Source organism: Camelina sativa, chromosome 12, assembly GCF_000633955.1.
Source record: "Camelina sativa cultivar DH55 chromosome 12, Cs, whole genome shotgun sequence".
Classification (NCBI taxonomy): Eukaryota; Viridiplantae; Streptophyta; class Magnoliopsida; order Brassicales; family Brassicaceae; genus Camelina; species Camelina sativa.
The window spans coordinates 8,439,669-8,455,343 of record NC_025696.1 but is presented as its reverse complement, the minus strand read 5'-3'; the positions used below and the strand labels follow the sequence as shown (position 1 = coordinate 8,455,343).

General features: G+C 36.4%; 4 protein-coding genes and 1 pseudogene across 4 annotated transcripts; 3 read left to right on the top strand and 2 right to left on the bottom strand.

Annotated features, from left to right (window-relative positions):
- Window positions 387-3,532, top strand: LOC104730902 (protein trichome birefringence-like 18). The gene is made up of 4 exons (XM_010450142.1): window positions 387-663; window positions 918-1,622; window positions 2,081-2,355; window positions 2,468-3,532. The coding sequence occupies exons 2-4, from the start codon at window positions 1,094-1,096 to the stop codon at window positions 3,287-3,289; spliced, it is 1,626 nt and encodes a 541-aa protein (XP_010448444.1). The 5' UTR covers window positions 387-663; window positions 918-1,093; the 3' UTR covers window positions 3,290-3,532.
- LOC104730901 (ATP-dependent Clp protease ATP-binding subunit CLPT1, chloroplastic) lies at window positions 3,623-5,934 on the top strand. The gene is made up of 6 exons (XM_010450141.2): window positions 3,623-3,902; window positions 4,050-4,085; window positions 4,174-4,283; window positions 5,063-5,242; window positions 5,336-5,463; window positions 5,540-5,934. The coding sequence occupies exons 1-6, from the start codon at window positions 3,676-3,678 to the stop codon at window positions 5,582-5,584; spliced, it is 726 nt and encodes a 241-aa protein (XP_010448443.1). The 5' UTR covers window positions 3,623-3,675; the 3' UTR covers window positions 5,585-5,934.
- Window positions 6,052-7,680, bottom strand: LOC104733311 (annotated as a pseudogene).
- Window positions 10,415-11,348, bottom strand: LOC104730900 (zinc finger A20 and AN1 domain-containing stress-associated protein 10-like). The gene has a single exon (XM_010450140.2). It carries the CDS (start codon window positions 11,169-11,171, stop codon window positions 10,785-10,787), a length of 387 nt encoding a protein of 128 aa, XP_010448442.1. The 5' UTR covers window positions 11,172-11,348; the 3' UTR covers window positions 10,415-10,784.
- LOC104730899 (receptor-like serine/threonine-protein kinase At4g25390) lies at window positions 12,055-14,396 on the top strand. Its single transcript, XM_010450139.2, has one exon. The coding sequence runs from the start codon at window positions 12,319-12,321 to the stop codon at window positions 14,203-14,205; it is 1,887 nt and encodes a 628-aa protein (XP_010448441.1). The 5' UTR covers window positions 12,055-12,318; the 3' UTR covers window positions 14,206-14,396.

The window sequence follows — 15,675 nt, the reverse complement described above, 5'->3', positions numbered from 1 at the left end:
ACATCTAAAATTGAAGCTATTTTTCCAAGTCATTTTTTTTGTTTTGTTATGATGAAATTGTATTAAGAAAATGCAATGCTGCAATATTCATCAATAAATTAAGTTTTTTTTTTTTTTTCTTATTTGCTTGGTTCATTATATTTTACGTGTATATATGATTACTCGTTAGTAACACAATAACGCGTAAGAGAGAAATTTTATTTACGAAGAACGAACGATATCGCAGAAATTCGAAATCTACGCATGCGGTGTTGACCTTTTGGTGGTAACAACACGAAAGGGTAGTATGGTAACTTAACATATGATCGCGTGGCTGTGTACGCGCCGTCTCGATCGCTTTTAAATCACAATTCATTCACACACAGAGACGGCATTAATGGCTCTCCGGAAGAAGAAAACAAATGATTAAAAAATCGATTTCGTACTCCCTTAATTATTTCCGGACGGGAGATAATTAATTAATTAAAAACTTGGTTTTATAAACTTTAATTATATATAACTAACCTTTTTTGTTACTATTTCTTCACTGTTGTGGATTTCTTGTGAATCTTCTTCTTCTTCTTCTTCTTCTTCTTCTAAAGCGAGCTCGCTTCACGAACAAAACGAACAAGGAGGATTTTCGAGATCATTTGCTTTTTTTTCTGGTGACGACGGTGTTTCAAGGTACCTTAGTTTCTCTTTTGTTCTTTGTTCGTTTTTGGATCTATTCTCGATTAATCTTGTGAATAATCTGACGGTGCATACGTAAATGCTTTGTTCATTTTCTGGAGCTGAATCTGAGTCGGATTCACATTATCTTCTGGATTTTGATTTCTGATTTGTGCAATTAGATGGAATGTTTAACAAAAGTTTCCTTTATTAGATTGATTTTAAAATCTATTAAGATCGATGATTTTGATTTGAGTTACTTTTTCCAGATTTCAGTGTTTTCGATCCTGAAGAAGAAGGAGATCTATTGCGCTTAAAGTTCAGTGGGAGGATTTTGCATGGTTACTGAAGAATACACATTTTTTGTTTAAAGGAATGGTGATAGTAGTGACTTATCATCACCTATAGAGAGGCTCTGTTCTTTTATTTTGTTCTGGGGTTAGCCATGGCTTTTGGTTCTCCTAGGAATTCTATATTCGCCGCTGGATTCCCTCGGAAGGTGTCTACTATTGCCATTGCCATTGGCGGATTGGCTTCGTTTTTTGTTTTTGGTTTGTTGCTTCGTCTTTCGTATCCAAACAGTTCTTCAGTTGGTGGCGTGTTTTATGGAATTGGGACTCCTGAACAAGTTGAAGCTCCTTTGATTTTGAGCAACCATACTGTTAAAGGCCTTCGGAAGAGTAGCGACGTCATCAATGCGTTTGATAGCAATCCGCCTCCTGATTCTAGCTCAGGCTCACCGGATGTCGTTAGCAAAAACTTGCCACCTCCAGATTTTGATAGTGATAGGCAGGTGGAGAAACAACCGTTGACACAAGAAAAAGAGGATAAGGTTTCTTTGGATACAACTGAGAAGATTAATAATGTTCCGTCAGATGAAGGTGAAGCCAATGACACCAAGGCTGAAGAAACTCCAAGTGCATCATCATCTCCTCCACATGATGATGACTCTGAAACTGCGTCACAAGAACCAGGTACACTAGATTCCATTACGTAGCTTTTCGTGGTAGCTTAATTTGATATAAACAGAAAACGGGTAACGGGATGTTATACATTGAGTTTGCATTTCTATGGCAAAAGGCTTGTGTTTGTGATAGTACTAAAGAAGTTCAGCGGCTTAACTCTTAGCTATAGGCTAGTGTATCTATTCTAGCCAAGGACTGAATGTAGCAGATTAGACTTTTAAGTTGGTTAAGGAGCAGATAGTGAGGGCTGGGCTTTGTAAAGGTGGTCTGAGCATATTGTTCTAGGAGTTCAAGTTTCTAGGCTTTTGGTTGAGAATTCTCTATGTTTTGGTGAATTGGAGTAAGAAAAGCAGTTGAATAGTTTTGTTCTTGTCAGTTTCCCTTGTTTCTCAGGATTCTAGCTGTTCCATGTTTTATATTTCTGTTATATGAGTTTATGGCTTACTCAATTCTTTGATTGCTTGTAGAGTGTGATTTGTATCAAGGTAGTTGGTTTTATGACCCTGGAGGACCTCTGTACACGAACAACTCTTGCCCTGTCCTGACGCAGATGCAGAACTGCCAGGGCAATGGAAGACCTGACAAGGGATATGAGAATTGGAGATGGAAACCGTCTCAGTGTGACCTTCCTCGATTTGATGCCAGGAAATTTCTTGAACTAATGAGAGGCAAGACACTAGCCTTTATAGGAGATTCAGTAGCTCGAAATCAGATGGAGTCCATGTTGTGCCTTCTTTGGCAGGCAAGTAATTCAAATATTGGTGAAAAAAACAATATAAAAGATCTCTTATGTTGCTTTATTCAGCTTCATGAAATTGTATATTATATAAACGTACGTAGGTTTCTGTTTTCAGGTTGAAACACCAGTCAATCGAGGGAGCCGAAAGATGCAGAGGTGGTATTTTAAGAAATCATCAGTAATGATTGCCCGTATATGGTCATCTTGGCTGGTCCATCAGTTCAACGAAAAATTCGATTATGCTCCTGAAGGTGTCACAAAACTAAAGCTGGATCTACCTGATGAGCGCATAATGGAAGCTATCCCGAAATTCGACGTGGTTGTCCTCTCATCAGGGCACTGGTTTGCAAAGCAGTCTGTCTACGTATTGAAAGACGAGATCGTGGGAGGCCAATTATGGTGGCCAGACAAAACAAAACCAATGAAAGTCAATAACGTGGATGCATTCGGAATATCAGTTGAAACAATCCTTAAGTCCATGGCTACACACCCGAACTACAGCGGTTTGACCATTGTGAGAACATTCTCACCTGATCACTACGAAGGTGGTGCTTGGAACACAGGTGGTTCATGCACCGGGAAAGAAGAACCCATCGTTTCCGGAAAACTAGTGAAAAACGGATTCACAGAGATAATGCACGAGAAGCAGGCGACGGGATATAAACAAGCTGTGGATAAAGTCGCAGATAACTTGAAGCCAAAATTAAAGCTGATGGATATTACAGAAGCATTTGGATATCGCCACGATGGTCATCCTGGTCCGTACAGGAACCCTGACCCGAACAAGATCACTAAAAGGGGACCAGATGGACGGCCTCCGCCTCAAGACTGCTTGCACTGGTGCATGCCAGGTCCGGTCGATACATGGAACGAAATGGTATTGGAACTCATAAGGAGAGACATCGAAGGCACGAAAAGGAAAAGCTCATCAACTTGACCTTGTTTGAAAAGTCAAGGCTGAGAGAGCAAAATATTACACTACACGACTTATATACACTATGAATCTGATTCTTGATTACTACTGATAAACCGATTATTATAAACTCACTTGTAGATTTGTTTGTCAGCCACGGTGAGTTAGGATTAGGATTGTTTCAGATCATATTTGTTCCACTATACTTCTTGAGATTGAAAGTTATATTTTTTTTTTACTTAAATGGAGTTTGGAGTTATGAGTTGAGTTTTATTCTTACTAGTCGAAATGGTATAAGTTATGTAAATTTGAGGGATTGATTTGCAAAAGAACAGTTTGGTCTGTAATAGTCGTCTATCTCTCTCTCTCTACCACTCTCACCAAAGCTTTGATTCATCTTCAGAGTGAAAATGGCGTCGTACACGCTATCGTTTATCCCTTTGACGCTCTCTAATCCTCGGATCTTTGTTTCCAGACAAAATGGATCTTTCTCCTCTTCGTCTTCTTCTTCTCGGATTCCGCTTACTTCTTCTCTGTTAGGTAAGAAGCTTCTGGTGACACAACCGTCGCGCCACAGCTTCGTCTCCAAGCACAGGTGCTTGACCTCGGCCAGCACAGTCTTAAACGTCCCAACTGCGTGAGTTTTTTTTGTTTATTTTGATATTTTCTGGGTTTTTTTTTTCTTTACACCACTGAAATTGAAAGCTTAGGGTTGTAATGTTGATTTTTTTTTTTTTTTTTTTTTTTTTTTTTNTTTTTTTTTTTTTTTTTTTTTTTTTTTCAGGCAACCAGAGAATGGTTCTTCGGATAAGATCCCAAAGTGAGTCTCACACGAAATTACATATCCCAATTTTGTAATTCTAGGTTTGAATTGTTTTGATGAGAGATTTTATCTGTTTCGTTTTTAGATGGTCAGCGAGAGCTATAAAATCACTTGCAATGGGAGAATTGGAGGCTAGGAAGCTCAAGTATCCAAGCACTGGTACTGAAGCCATTCTCATGGGTATTTTAGTCGAAGGTTTGTGATTCCTGAGACTTGTGTTTGCTTCAGCTTTGTGTTTACTGCGTCGTCTAGTTTAGATTATGGTTTCTGGGAGTTCGTTTTGTTGCCTTGAATATTTATGCTTTGTCATTGTTCAAAGTTTGCATTTAGTTTTGAGGAATATTGCTTCAGCCTAAGTGTGTGCTTCAGCTCATCTTAGTTTACTTAACCTAACATATGTATAAGCGAGGGTTTCCAATGATTGGTTGTTCCTATGGGAATTTTTTTTGCTTCTCTTCTTCTGAAACTTATTCATTAACAACTAAAGCTGTTTATTCAGTTGTGGAGTGACTTATATTGCTTGCTAGAGGAGAATTTGGGAATTTAATTGTCAAACGTGAAAACAAGAAACTGAAAGTCTTACATTTTGTTTTGAGATAACTGTATAAGATAATGCTGGTAAAGGTCTCACTTTGTGCTTCAGTTCACCCGCTTAACTGATTCTGAGCATAGCTTTTAACTTTAGGCTCTGTTTGTTCCTATAAAACAAAATCCATGTGGGATGAGACTATTTGCTACTATCTTTTTGTTACTCACGAAAAGAGAAAACTGAAACTTTATATTCAGTTGTGGAAATGCTTATGCTGTTTCTTGTTGAAAAACAAGCAAGAGAATTGAATTGGGTAGAATCATCCGAAATAGATTCCACAGCTCTTAGTTCTGTTATTCAAAAGGCAGTTATGGTGATGTTTTTTCACATTATGTGATTTACTGACGTTTATTAACCTTGTTATAGTCTCTTTTTCTCATTTCAGGCACTAGCACAGTTGCTAAGTTCCTGAGGGGGAATGGAGTCACACTTTTTAAGGTGCGAGATGAGACAATAAGCCTGCTAGGTAAATCAGACATGTACTTTTTCAGCCCAGAGCATCCACCTCTAACTGAACCAGCTCAAAAGGCCATTGCCTGGGCCATTGATGAGAAGAATAAATCAGGTGTGCATAAACAACACCTTCTTAATATTTGTCTGGTCGTCGTTGTATCCCATCCATTATATTGTGTATCTAACTGAAACTGTTTGTTCATAGCTGTGGATGGTGAACTAACCACGGCATACTTGCTTCTGGGGATTTGGTCTCAAAAGGATTCAGCAGCCCGCCAGATTTTGGAGAAGCTCGGGTTCAACGAAGATAAAGCCAAAGAAGTTGAGAAATCGGTAAGTTTTCAAAACCCTTGAATTCAACAGGATAGAAAAAGCTTTCTCAAAGTCTCAACTGTTTTGTTGGCTGCAGATGAATGAAGATGTCGATTTGAGCTTCAAGAAACAAGGTCAATAGTGATGAGGTTTATATCAATCAGCAAAAAGCTTCTGTAACTGTATATGGAGTAGCAAAAGCAACTCTTTGATTAAAGACTCGGAAAAAGACCACTCTCTAGAAGGAATCACTTTGTCGAGCAAGACATTTGCAGGCCTTCTTTAGCATTCACTTTCAATACTTGTTTGTGGTTAGTTTCATTTAGCTTTTTTTGTATTATCACAATATGCAAACTCTGGAATAGTGCTTTGATTCTCGGATGGGTTTATGTTACTAAAAGGGATCAGCATGCATAATTCCACATCTGTCGAGTGATGATTGACTCCTTGTTGTCTTTCTATTTATGCTGAGCATTCTGTTTTTCTTGAGCTGAACTGAAATTATACTGAATTTTTTTTTTTTTTTTAAGTTTGGAGTAGAAGTAAACTGTAATTTCTTTTTTTTTGAATTTACAGAAGTAAACTGTAATTTCAATGGTCAAAAAGTCATTAGTTTCCAATTGTTTGCATAGATTCGAACAGAAGCCGATATGTTTTAGAACATCTATACCAAGCACTCAGCTGAGTCAGCTCCTCCATTATGTTGTCTTTGTTTAGAGGGTCTAAGCTTGTTCCCAGATAGATTGTCGCCGTCTTTAAACACTTGGAGCAGAGTAGGATGAATTCCACCAATTCTTTCTCTTCTTCTTTTCCCTTGTAGTCTATTAACTCAAACTTCTCCAGACTTGAATACAAGCATTCGGGATAAGAGCCCCTTTCAGTCCACGTAGCAGATGCGATAGCGGGTTCATAGGTTCTTCTCTGAAAAACAACAACAATACGTTTTAATACATTAAAAGCATTCTAGCTCACGTTAGCTTTTTTATATATATACAGTAGTTAAGTCCATGGTGAGGGATATACGTACATAATCAATTGTCAGAGACTTCAGTTCCGGAGTATTTGCAAGAAAAGGTACAAGTGAATCCATCCAGTCCGAGTTACATGGAGATATCTTACACTTTGTAAGCTGAGAGAATCTGATGTCGCTACAACACACAATCTGCATGCGACGGTGAAAGAAAACAAAATAAAAATAATTAAACATAAGTAATATGCAACAAGCCAACATTAATGCGATAACATGGAGCATAAAGCGAAAAAGAGAGTTACCATATCATCGGTCATCAAAGACAACTCTAAAGACGAGACCGAGGAAAAGTATGTTACAAGCTTGTCAATGTTAGAGGAAGACTGAACAACATTGATATAAACATCCTCAAAACGAGGCATGTTCTCGATATAAACATCATCATTACAATAATCAGTGATTTTAAAAAATTTCAATGCTGGAGTATCCACAACTAAACACCTACCATTGACATTGTTATATATGTCACGATAGATATCTATGTCATAATAGTTATCTGGCAATGACGCAGAGTTATCATACGATAAACACGATAGAGTAGGCACTTTAACGCTAAACTTTGTCACATTATCATCCTTCTTTCTCTTCACGCTCAATTCGTCAAGAACGGGGCAGCTCGATAGGAAACTAACGAGAGAAGCCTCGTCTTCATACACCACGTAGTGAAGGAAGAGATGTAAGAGGGATGGGAGGCAACAAGAAGAAGGGAAATCCACGAGAAATCTTGTGGGAGAGAGTCATATCCACGAGAGTTTCGCAGGTGTAGAGGCTCTTAGGCAACCTAGTTGGATCAGCGGACCAGCGGACCAGCGAAGCTCGAATTCTAGCTTATGCATGCGGCCATCAACAGCCTTTGCAAGCAAATTTTCGAAACTAGCATCAATAGGACATCGTGGACCGAGTTCCATACACAAGGTCTCTAAGACAGGTGCTTTGTGGAGCTCCCATGACTTTATAAGAAACCACCAAACGCTCTTCTTGCTCTCATCATCATCATTGTTGTCTTCTTTGTACTCAAGTGAAGGTAACATCGTCCAGACGAACCGCCATCGCTTAGACAAAATCATGGTGGCTACTGCATCTTTAGTCGGGATAAGCAACAATATCGACACAAGCAAATCATCAGATAAAACGCTGATCCTGTCTTCAAAATCACAAACCATCTCTTCTATTCTCCCACCACAATTATTTTTGGCTGATTCTAGCATCTTCACTAGGCAAAACCCTAAGACACGACTTGCTTTGTGATTGTGGAATTTTGGGTTGGAATCTCACAATTTAGTAACAATTAAATTTTAATCTTATTATATAGTCCTTGATTTTCAAATTTCAACTCTCATGATTACGAAACATGTTAAAGAAATTATAACAAACAACAGTAAAACCTCTATAAATTAACATGAAATTCTATTAATTTATATAGATTTTAATTTCTAGATAAATTCATAATTTATAGAAAAATTTTCCTAATTTGGTAAAAAACAAATTTTAATCATGATAACTAATATTTTTATAAAATCAGTTAAAAAGAAAATAATAATTATCATGTTTTGAAGATAGCACTCAAAGATTTTTATAGAGTAAAAATATTAAAAATGAACTCTAACAAAGATTAATGTGTATATATACATATATTTTAATAAATTTTTATAATTATTAATTAGAGTATTGATGAGACCATACATTTACAAAAGACTTTCAAAAAAATTATTATCTTATTATATTTTCGAAATTGTGTTCAAAATTACACTAGTCCCCAACTTGGAACTGAACAAATTTATTAATTTATAAAGATAATTAATTTACCAAGTATTATTTTATAGAGGTTCTACTGAATATACAAAAAAAAAAAAAAACCGAGTTAGTAATCCTAATAAAAAAAATTGTAATTATTATTCCTAATAAGAATATAACAGTCTGTAATTACTATTTTTGTAAATTCATATTAGAAAGAGAATTATTTAGAGAGAAAAAAAAGTGGTTATAGAATTTTATCGTACAAAGTTTTCATACCAGTTTGATGTTTTAAAGTATACTAGATTTTGTATCGCGCTGAAGTTATTTGTAACTAAAATATGTAAATTTTAAGTTGTATTTGTATGTTAATTTCTTTTTTTGTTTAGTATTTAAGATTGTATAATTATCTTTTAATTATTAATTTTATGATTTAACCCACAACATGCCACAAAACAACTTGAATTTTTACATAATATTAATTTAATCAACTTAATAAGTTATGTCTATTATTCTTAATAATATTAACAAATTAGTGAAATGATGTTTAACCCATATACCTCTGAATTAATGATATTTTAATTTTTTAAGTCTAATTTTTAAAGATAAAGAACCGAAGTAAACAAACTAAAATTTATAAATTTGAATGGGGGTATGACTTTAAACCATTGCTTTATTTTCAAGCGATATGGAACATTATAGAAACATGTTTTAATTCATCGATTGAGTAATATTTGTCAGTTTAAAAGAATTTGAATCACATCATATACAGAAAAAATCACAACTATTATTAAGTAAATGTATAATATAATAATTCAAAATAATTTATATAGAAAATTAAAGAAAAATGAAAAGATATTCATATATTTATGTTTGAATCAAGTATTTAGACTTATGGACATAAGATAAAATTTTGGAATATTTGTTTTCAGAAACCTTTCATGTAATTAAATTTAACAAAAAAGGTAGATTGTCAAAATGTAATTGAAAGATGTTAATATAGATATATTGGAAAGGTTGTGCACTTTATGGCCAAGAAGGCTCAAATGGACGCACTTAAGGTATATAATTATACATCATTAGATTTTATTGATTTTCGATCATGCATTCTGATTTTTTGATTATGTATATTAGCGTGCTAAAACTGAAAAAGAAGAAAACTGAGTTAAGACCTTTTTATTGAAGTGCTACTTCAAAAAGATAACTCGGAAGAAATTGTGTTTAGGACTAGAAGAATTGCGTCTAACTATGCGATGAGCCTAGAGCCTGTGAGAGTCATATCTATGTGTTTGATTATATCTACTGTTATAAACATCCGCAATCAACTTTGAAGTTGTGGTTTTAAGGATATCTGGATATGGAATTGAATTATAAATGGTATGCATCTTTTGCTTTATCTAAGAGTTTCAAACTATAGTACAATTTCATACCAAATGTTATTAGTATTTGCAAACCATATATTATATATTGTAGACGTGTAGTGTCAAAGCTTCTATGACCAATAGACTTGATGATGATTATCGAGACTCATCATTTGTTTTGACTAAATCGTGAAATGATATACCATATTTAATTTGTATTCTGTTGCAGTTTCTGTTGTATAGATCAGAGATTGTTTATATTGATAATTTATACACTAGGTGGATATCAATTAATTGAAATTGCAGTAACGTATTCTGAGATTTTACATTGTTAATTTCTTTAGAATACGAATTAGGTCTCATGTAACTTAAAATATACAGAATATGAGCACTAAATGGAATTAAGTGGTTTCTGTAGCAGTCATTGTTATTCCTCTCATCATTTTTCTGAACTCAAACTTATTCCGTGAAGAGAAACAAACAGATAAGCTTACTCATCTAATCTCACAAGGTTATGATATATATGGAACGCATTTTAAATTATTCAAGAGGTTGATCCGTTTAATTTGATGGTCGGCGAGAGCTATCACCTACAATGGGGAGAATTGGAGTCTAGGAAGCTCAAGTATCCAGGACCGGGACCGAAGGCATTCTCATTGGTAAATTTAGTTGAAGGCCTGCAGGAAGCTCAAGCTCAAGTATCCACCTCTAACTGCAATGGCCAGGGGCATTGATGAGAAGAAAAATCTGGTGTGCATATACAACACCGTCTTTAATATTTTGTTCGATCCTTGTTTCTCATCGATCATAGCAGATGAATGAAGATGTAGATTTGAGCTTTAAGAAATAAGGTCAATAGCTGATGAGGTTTATATCAATCAGCAAAGTTTCTGTATGATTATTGAGACGCTGGTGTATTGACACTCTGTCTAACTCTTAACTACAAACTGTTTTAGCTGCCATACGTGTTATCTCTTCGATTTTTGTATTTCAAATAGTATTATTGAATTTATCAAAAGACCATACAACGTCCTAATCATAGTTTTAGTCTATGCCCTTAATTTTTATTTGACCTTTTAAATTGAAAATTGGCTTGCTCGTTTTTGGATCTCTCTGCGTCTTCTTAGCTAAAACTATTATTCGTAAAAAAGAATTCAAACAACAACGCCAAGGAATCAAAAGATCCACGACTCTTTTTTTAAGTCTAGAAAATAACACTAAAACCTTTGCAACTTGTCAGCTCTAGTCAAAGGCAACTGTGTGGCCAAGGCGACCCGTCCAGATTGTTTGTAATCAAAGGGACAAGAATGCTCCTCCGGATACCGATGTGACCCGCAAAACATGTGTCCGCATCTGCACTTGAATCCCAACACTCCTACCTTCCTCTTACATATACCGCACCTTCGTTTTCCGACCGGTTCTTCAGCAGCGACGGGACTACTCGTAGGAGGAGTCTCTAGTTCGAATCTTAAAGGCGCGGCCGATTGTTGTTCGAGAACACTCTGTTTGTAGCAGAGAGAGCATAGATTGTTTTTCTCTCGGTTGCCGTAGTACCCACAGCCTCCGGCGCATAACAATGCTTCTGTTTCGTTCGCAGTCATCATCTTTTTAAAAACTCTTCCTTCTTCTTCTTCTTCTTCTTGCCGCTAGCTAGTTGTTATTATGAGAGACAATTCAGAGATTTGGTTTGTGTGTGTTCTCTTGAATTTATATATATATATAGATGAAGGTTATTGTTTCTACATTGTTCTGGAATTGTCTAGTGCAATTAAGTTTCCTTTTTGTTGTACTAACGTTTTCTTGTTTTAAATTCGTAGTTGATATCGCTTTCCTTTTATAAAAAGGGAAAAGTTACATTAGAAAACGTTTGGTGATATTTCATAATAAGGAAATTCCAAAGACGTGTTTTATATCTTCGAATAAGTAGTCATAAAATCCAATAAAGACAAATGTTGTCATGTTGACCACTGAATATAATGTAATAGCAGCAGCTTCGTGGTAGGTTCTTTAGTCGGTCCGTTTTATCAAATACAATATAAGTTGCGTGCCGTTTTCACTAATGGTGTTAAGTAATTAAGTAAAAAAAAGTACTACCTTACCTAATTAGATTAGACAATTCCACATGGTGATCTTTGATTACACCCACGGCCTCCCACTCCACCGCACGTGAACACACACACACATATGAACGCGTCAATACACAAACCTACACGTTACTAATTAAACTATTTAATGTCTATCAACAAAGCCACGCAAACAAACAGTCGAGCATTTAAATCTTTCACGTGTCACTAAACCCGGTTCGGTTTCTCTATCCGGGTTATGTTTTCATCTTTGGCTCCTTTCGTCTGAATTTGAAAATTTTGAGTTTCTTTGAAACATTGAAAAGTAATAAAATATGATGGTCTCAGTTATTCTTTCTATGGTTCTTGTTTGATACTATAGAAAAGAACAACAGGTTTTGGATTTTTGTATATGTTTGGATTAGCAGCATCCGGTTTAATATTTGGTTTTATTAACCAATTCAAAATCTACACGTAAACCATGATGTAATGATTTAATTAATCATCAAAATTAGATTTAGAAAATTTCCATATTCGCTAAAAAGCTCAAACCTTTCTGAGCTTTTTCCGATTTTAATCTGAAAAGTGAAAAATTCACAACAACAACAACAACAAAAGCAACGATTTTTATCAGTTTTGTCCTCTCTGTTTTGTTTTACGGTTCAGCTTTGGTTTATTTTAAATCCCTATGCCGTCACGTTCATTCTTGGCGCCGGCTCCGGCGACTCTATCACCATCGCAAGATAAGACAACTCGAAACATATCCGGAGCCGGCGCCGGTTTCTCTTTCTTCTTAGCTCTCTCCGTCTGTTTCTGCAAGTTCAGCCGGAAACGTTCATCATCATCATCATCACCTCCGCCGGCGGAAAACGTTTCCTCTTCCACTCGGAAACCGCCGCCACGTGAGTTTTCCTACTCGACTCTCCGTCGCGCAACCGGCTCTTTCTCGCCGGCGAATAAGCTAGGTCAAGGCGGATTCGGCGTTGTATTCCGAGGAACTATCTCCGGCGGCGAGAATGTAGCCGTCAAGGTAATGGATTCAGGATCTCTCCAAGGAGAAGGTGAGTTTCAGAACGAGTTGTTCTTCGCCTCCAAGCTTGACTCGCCTCACGTTGTCCCTGTCCTTGGCTTCTCACACGATCGAAAACGACGACGTTTGCTTCTTGTCTACAAGCTCATGGGTAATGGTAATCTCCAGGACGCTCTGCTTCACCGGAGATGCCCTGAGCTTATGGATTGGAATCGGAGACTTTTGGTTGCTGTTAACATTGCGGAAGGGATTGAGCATCTTCATAGTCTTGAACCACCTGTGATTCATGGTGATATTAAGCCTAGTAATGTTTTGTTAGATCATCTCTTCTCAGCTAAGATCGCTGATTTTGGTTTGGCTAGGTTAAAACCAGAGCAAGTTGAGATCAGTGTTGCGCCGGAGCGTGATGGTGGTGATGGTTCTATGGTTGAAGAAGTAGAGAGTGTTGCAACTAATGTGACTGGTTTTGAAGATTTTAACTTTGGGTTGGTTGATCAGTCGCCGGAGAGTGTTGTTGCTAAGGTTCCTGGTTCTGTGAGTGGTTCGCCTGAGACGACTACGGTTGTCTCTGTTTCCCCTGAGGATGGTGGTGGTAGTGTGGTGATAAAGAAAGGTAAAGAGGTTGAGAGCAAAGAGTGGTGGTGGAAGCAGGAAGGTAATGTTGAAAGAGGGAAAGTGAAAGAGTATGTGATGCAATGGATTGGTTCTGAGGTTAAGAAAGAGAGACCGAGTAGTATGGATTGGATTGAGGCGTCAAGTAAGAAACTTGAGAAGAAGACTAGCAAAAGACTTGATTGGTGGCTTTCATTGGAGGAAGAGGATGAGAAGAAGAAGAAGAAAAAGAAGAAGCGGAGGATGGTTAGAGAGTGGTGGAAAGATGAGTATCGTAGAGAACTCTCTAAGAAGAAGAAGAAGAAGAAGGAGAAGAATACGTTGGAATCTGAATTTTGTAGTGATGATGGGAGTAGTAGTGTGAGTCAATGGAGGCGTGGTAGTGGTAGTAGCATAGATTGGTGGTTAGATGGGTTAAGTGGTGATAAGTGGTCGAGAGGACGAGGAAATAGCCATGACTCGGTGAGCGGTGAGATAGCTAAGAGCTGTGGAGTTAGTAGCACGCCGAGCATGAGAGGAACCGTGTGTTATGCAGCTCCTGAGTATTGTAACTTAGATAACAACGTGTCTGAGAAATGTGATGTTTATAGCTATGGTGTTCTGTTGTTGGTTCTGATTTCTGGGAGACGTCCGTTGGAGATGACGGGATCTGCTAGTGAGATCCAACGGGCAAACCTTATGTCTTGGGCTAGGAAGCTGGCGAGAAGAGGGAAACTTGTTGATCTTGTGGACCAAAAGTTGCAAAATTTGGATCAAGAACAAGCAGTGTTGTGCATTAAGGTTGCTTTGCTTTGTCTGCAAAGATTCCCGGTTTCACGACCGTCGATGAAAGAGGTTGTGGGGATGCTTAAAGGAGAAGTAAGTTTGCCGGAGTTGCCTACTGAGTTCTCACCATCGCCACCTTTCAAAACTACGAGGAAGCAGCACCGTTGATTAACTTAGGAATCACTTTGGTGACTGTTTAAGTGTGTTAGAGTTTTTGTACACGGTTAGGTTTAGGAACTTTGATTTTTAAGTTAACAATACTTTCCAACTTATGTCAAGTTAGTCTATTTTTTTCTCGTCATCATACTCATTGACATTGACTGATTCATAGTAATCTAATTTTGTTATTCTGAACGTCATACACTTCTTCAAATCGGCTTTCTCCGGAATAGGATTATCAGAGCTGAAAAGGCTAGTAATAAAATACTTCTTCCACCTCCAAAACGTTACCAACAAAATCATTAGAGGTCACCAAGGTTTACAGTTTACACAATTTCTATGGGCCCAAGAGTACTAAGAGTCTATACCAAATTGGGTCACGTTAGGAGCCGACTGTTTGTGTTTAATATATACATGTACATGGCCCATACTGAGCCATCTTCATTTTTTCTTATTCCATTATTTTTTTAAAACCATCAAGATTTCTTGATATTTTCTTCTATATTCTTATTTATTTTAACCTGATTAGGTGAATCCAAAATTTGGGACAGCTTGGCTCATGTATGCTTTTTTACATGTATCAGATTCATCTGAATGTTGAAACTCAATTAGAAAAACTTGCATACGTATATTGATTATGTTATTCGTATTATAGGATATTTAATTATAATCCTTTTAGGGTTAAGAAGTCTTAACTTGTCCCAAAACAAAATTAATATTCTGGATTTGTTTTCTTATTGCTGTATTGTTTAGAAAACAAAAGTAAAAATAGTAACCATGTCCACTGATTAAAAAAAGTTACAACTTCAACTAAGTTAAAATGTAACGGCGTTATAGTTATCATAATAATGTATGTTTTGGTTTTCATTCATTTTTTTTTTCATTCATTTGCTTTGGACACTTGTGGTATTATTGGAAAACAATTACAATTGAGGAATATTAGAAACAATTAATGAACAATATTATTTTGTTTTAGCATCGCCAAAAACCAATAGATAGTCAATAAATTTTAATCACGCTACTACAGTACATTATAATTATATTTTTTCACCCCATAATTTAAAGTGATCTTCAAATACTTTTGGGAACACGGACCAGCCAGCATATGGCCTCAGCGGCCTATACAAGATTTATAAATAAATACTACTATATGGATATGGTATTGGTACCTATGTGACTATGTCAGATAATAATTGATAGCAGATCGTACAATGTGATATGTATTACTATATTATACGAAAATAAAGAATAGTAGTATAATCGTAGTAAGAAATGGAATGTTGAAGGGAGCCTATAGGCATCGATTAAAGAGAAAAGAAGTAAATAATGAAGCAGAAAGACGTCATTGCTTACTCCTTCCAAAACTATCTTTCCATCTTTATCTGATACGTCAACCAATAACGTTTTTTCCCCATAATTTTATTATTATAAACAAAACCCTTTTACTATCTTAATTTGTTCCGATTTCGATATTATTCA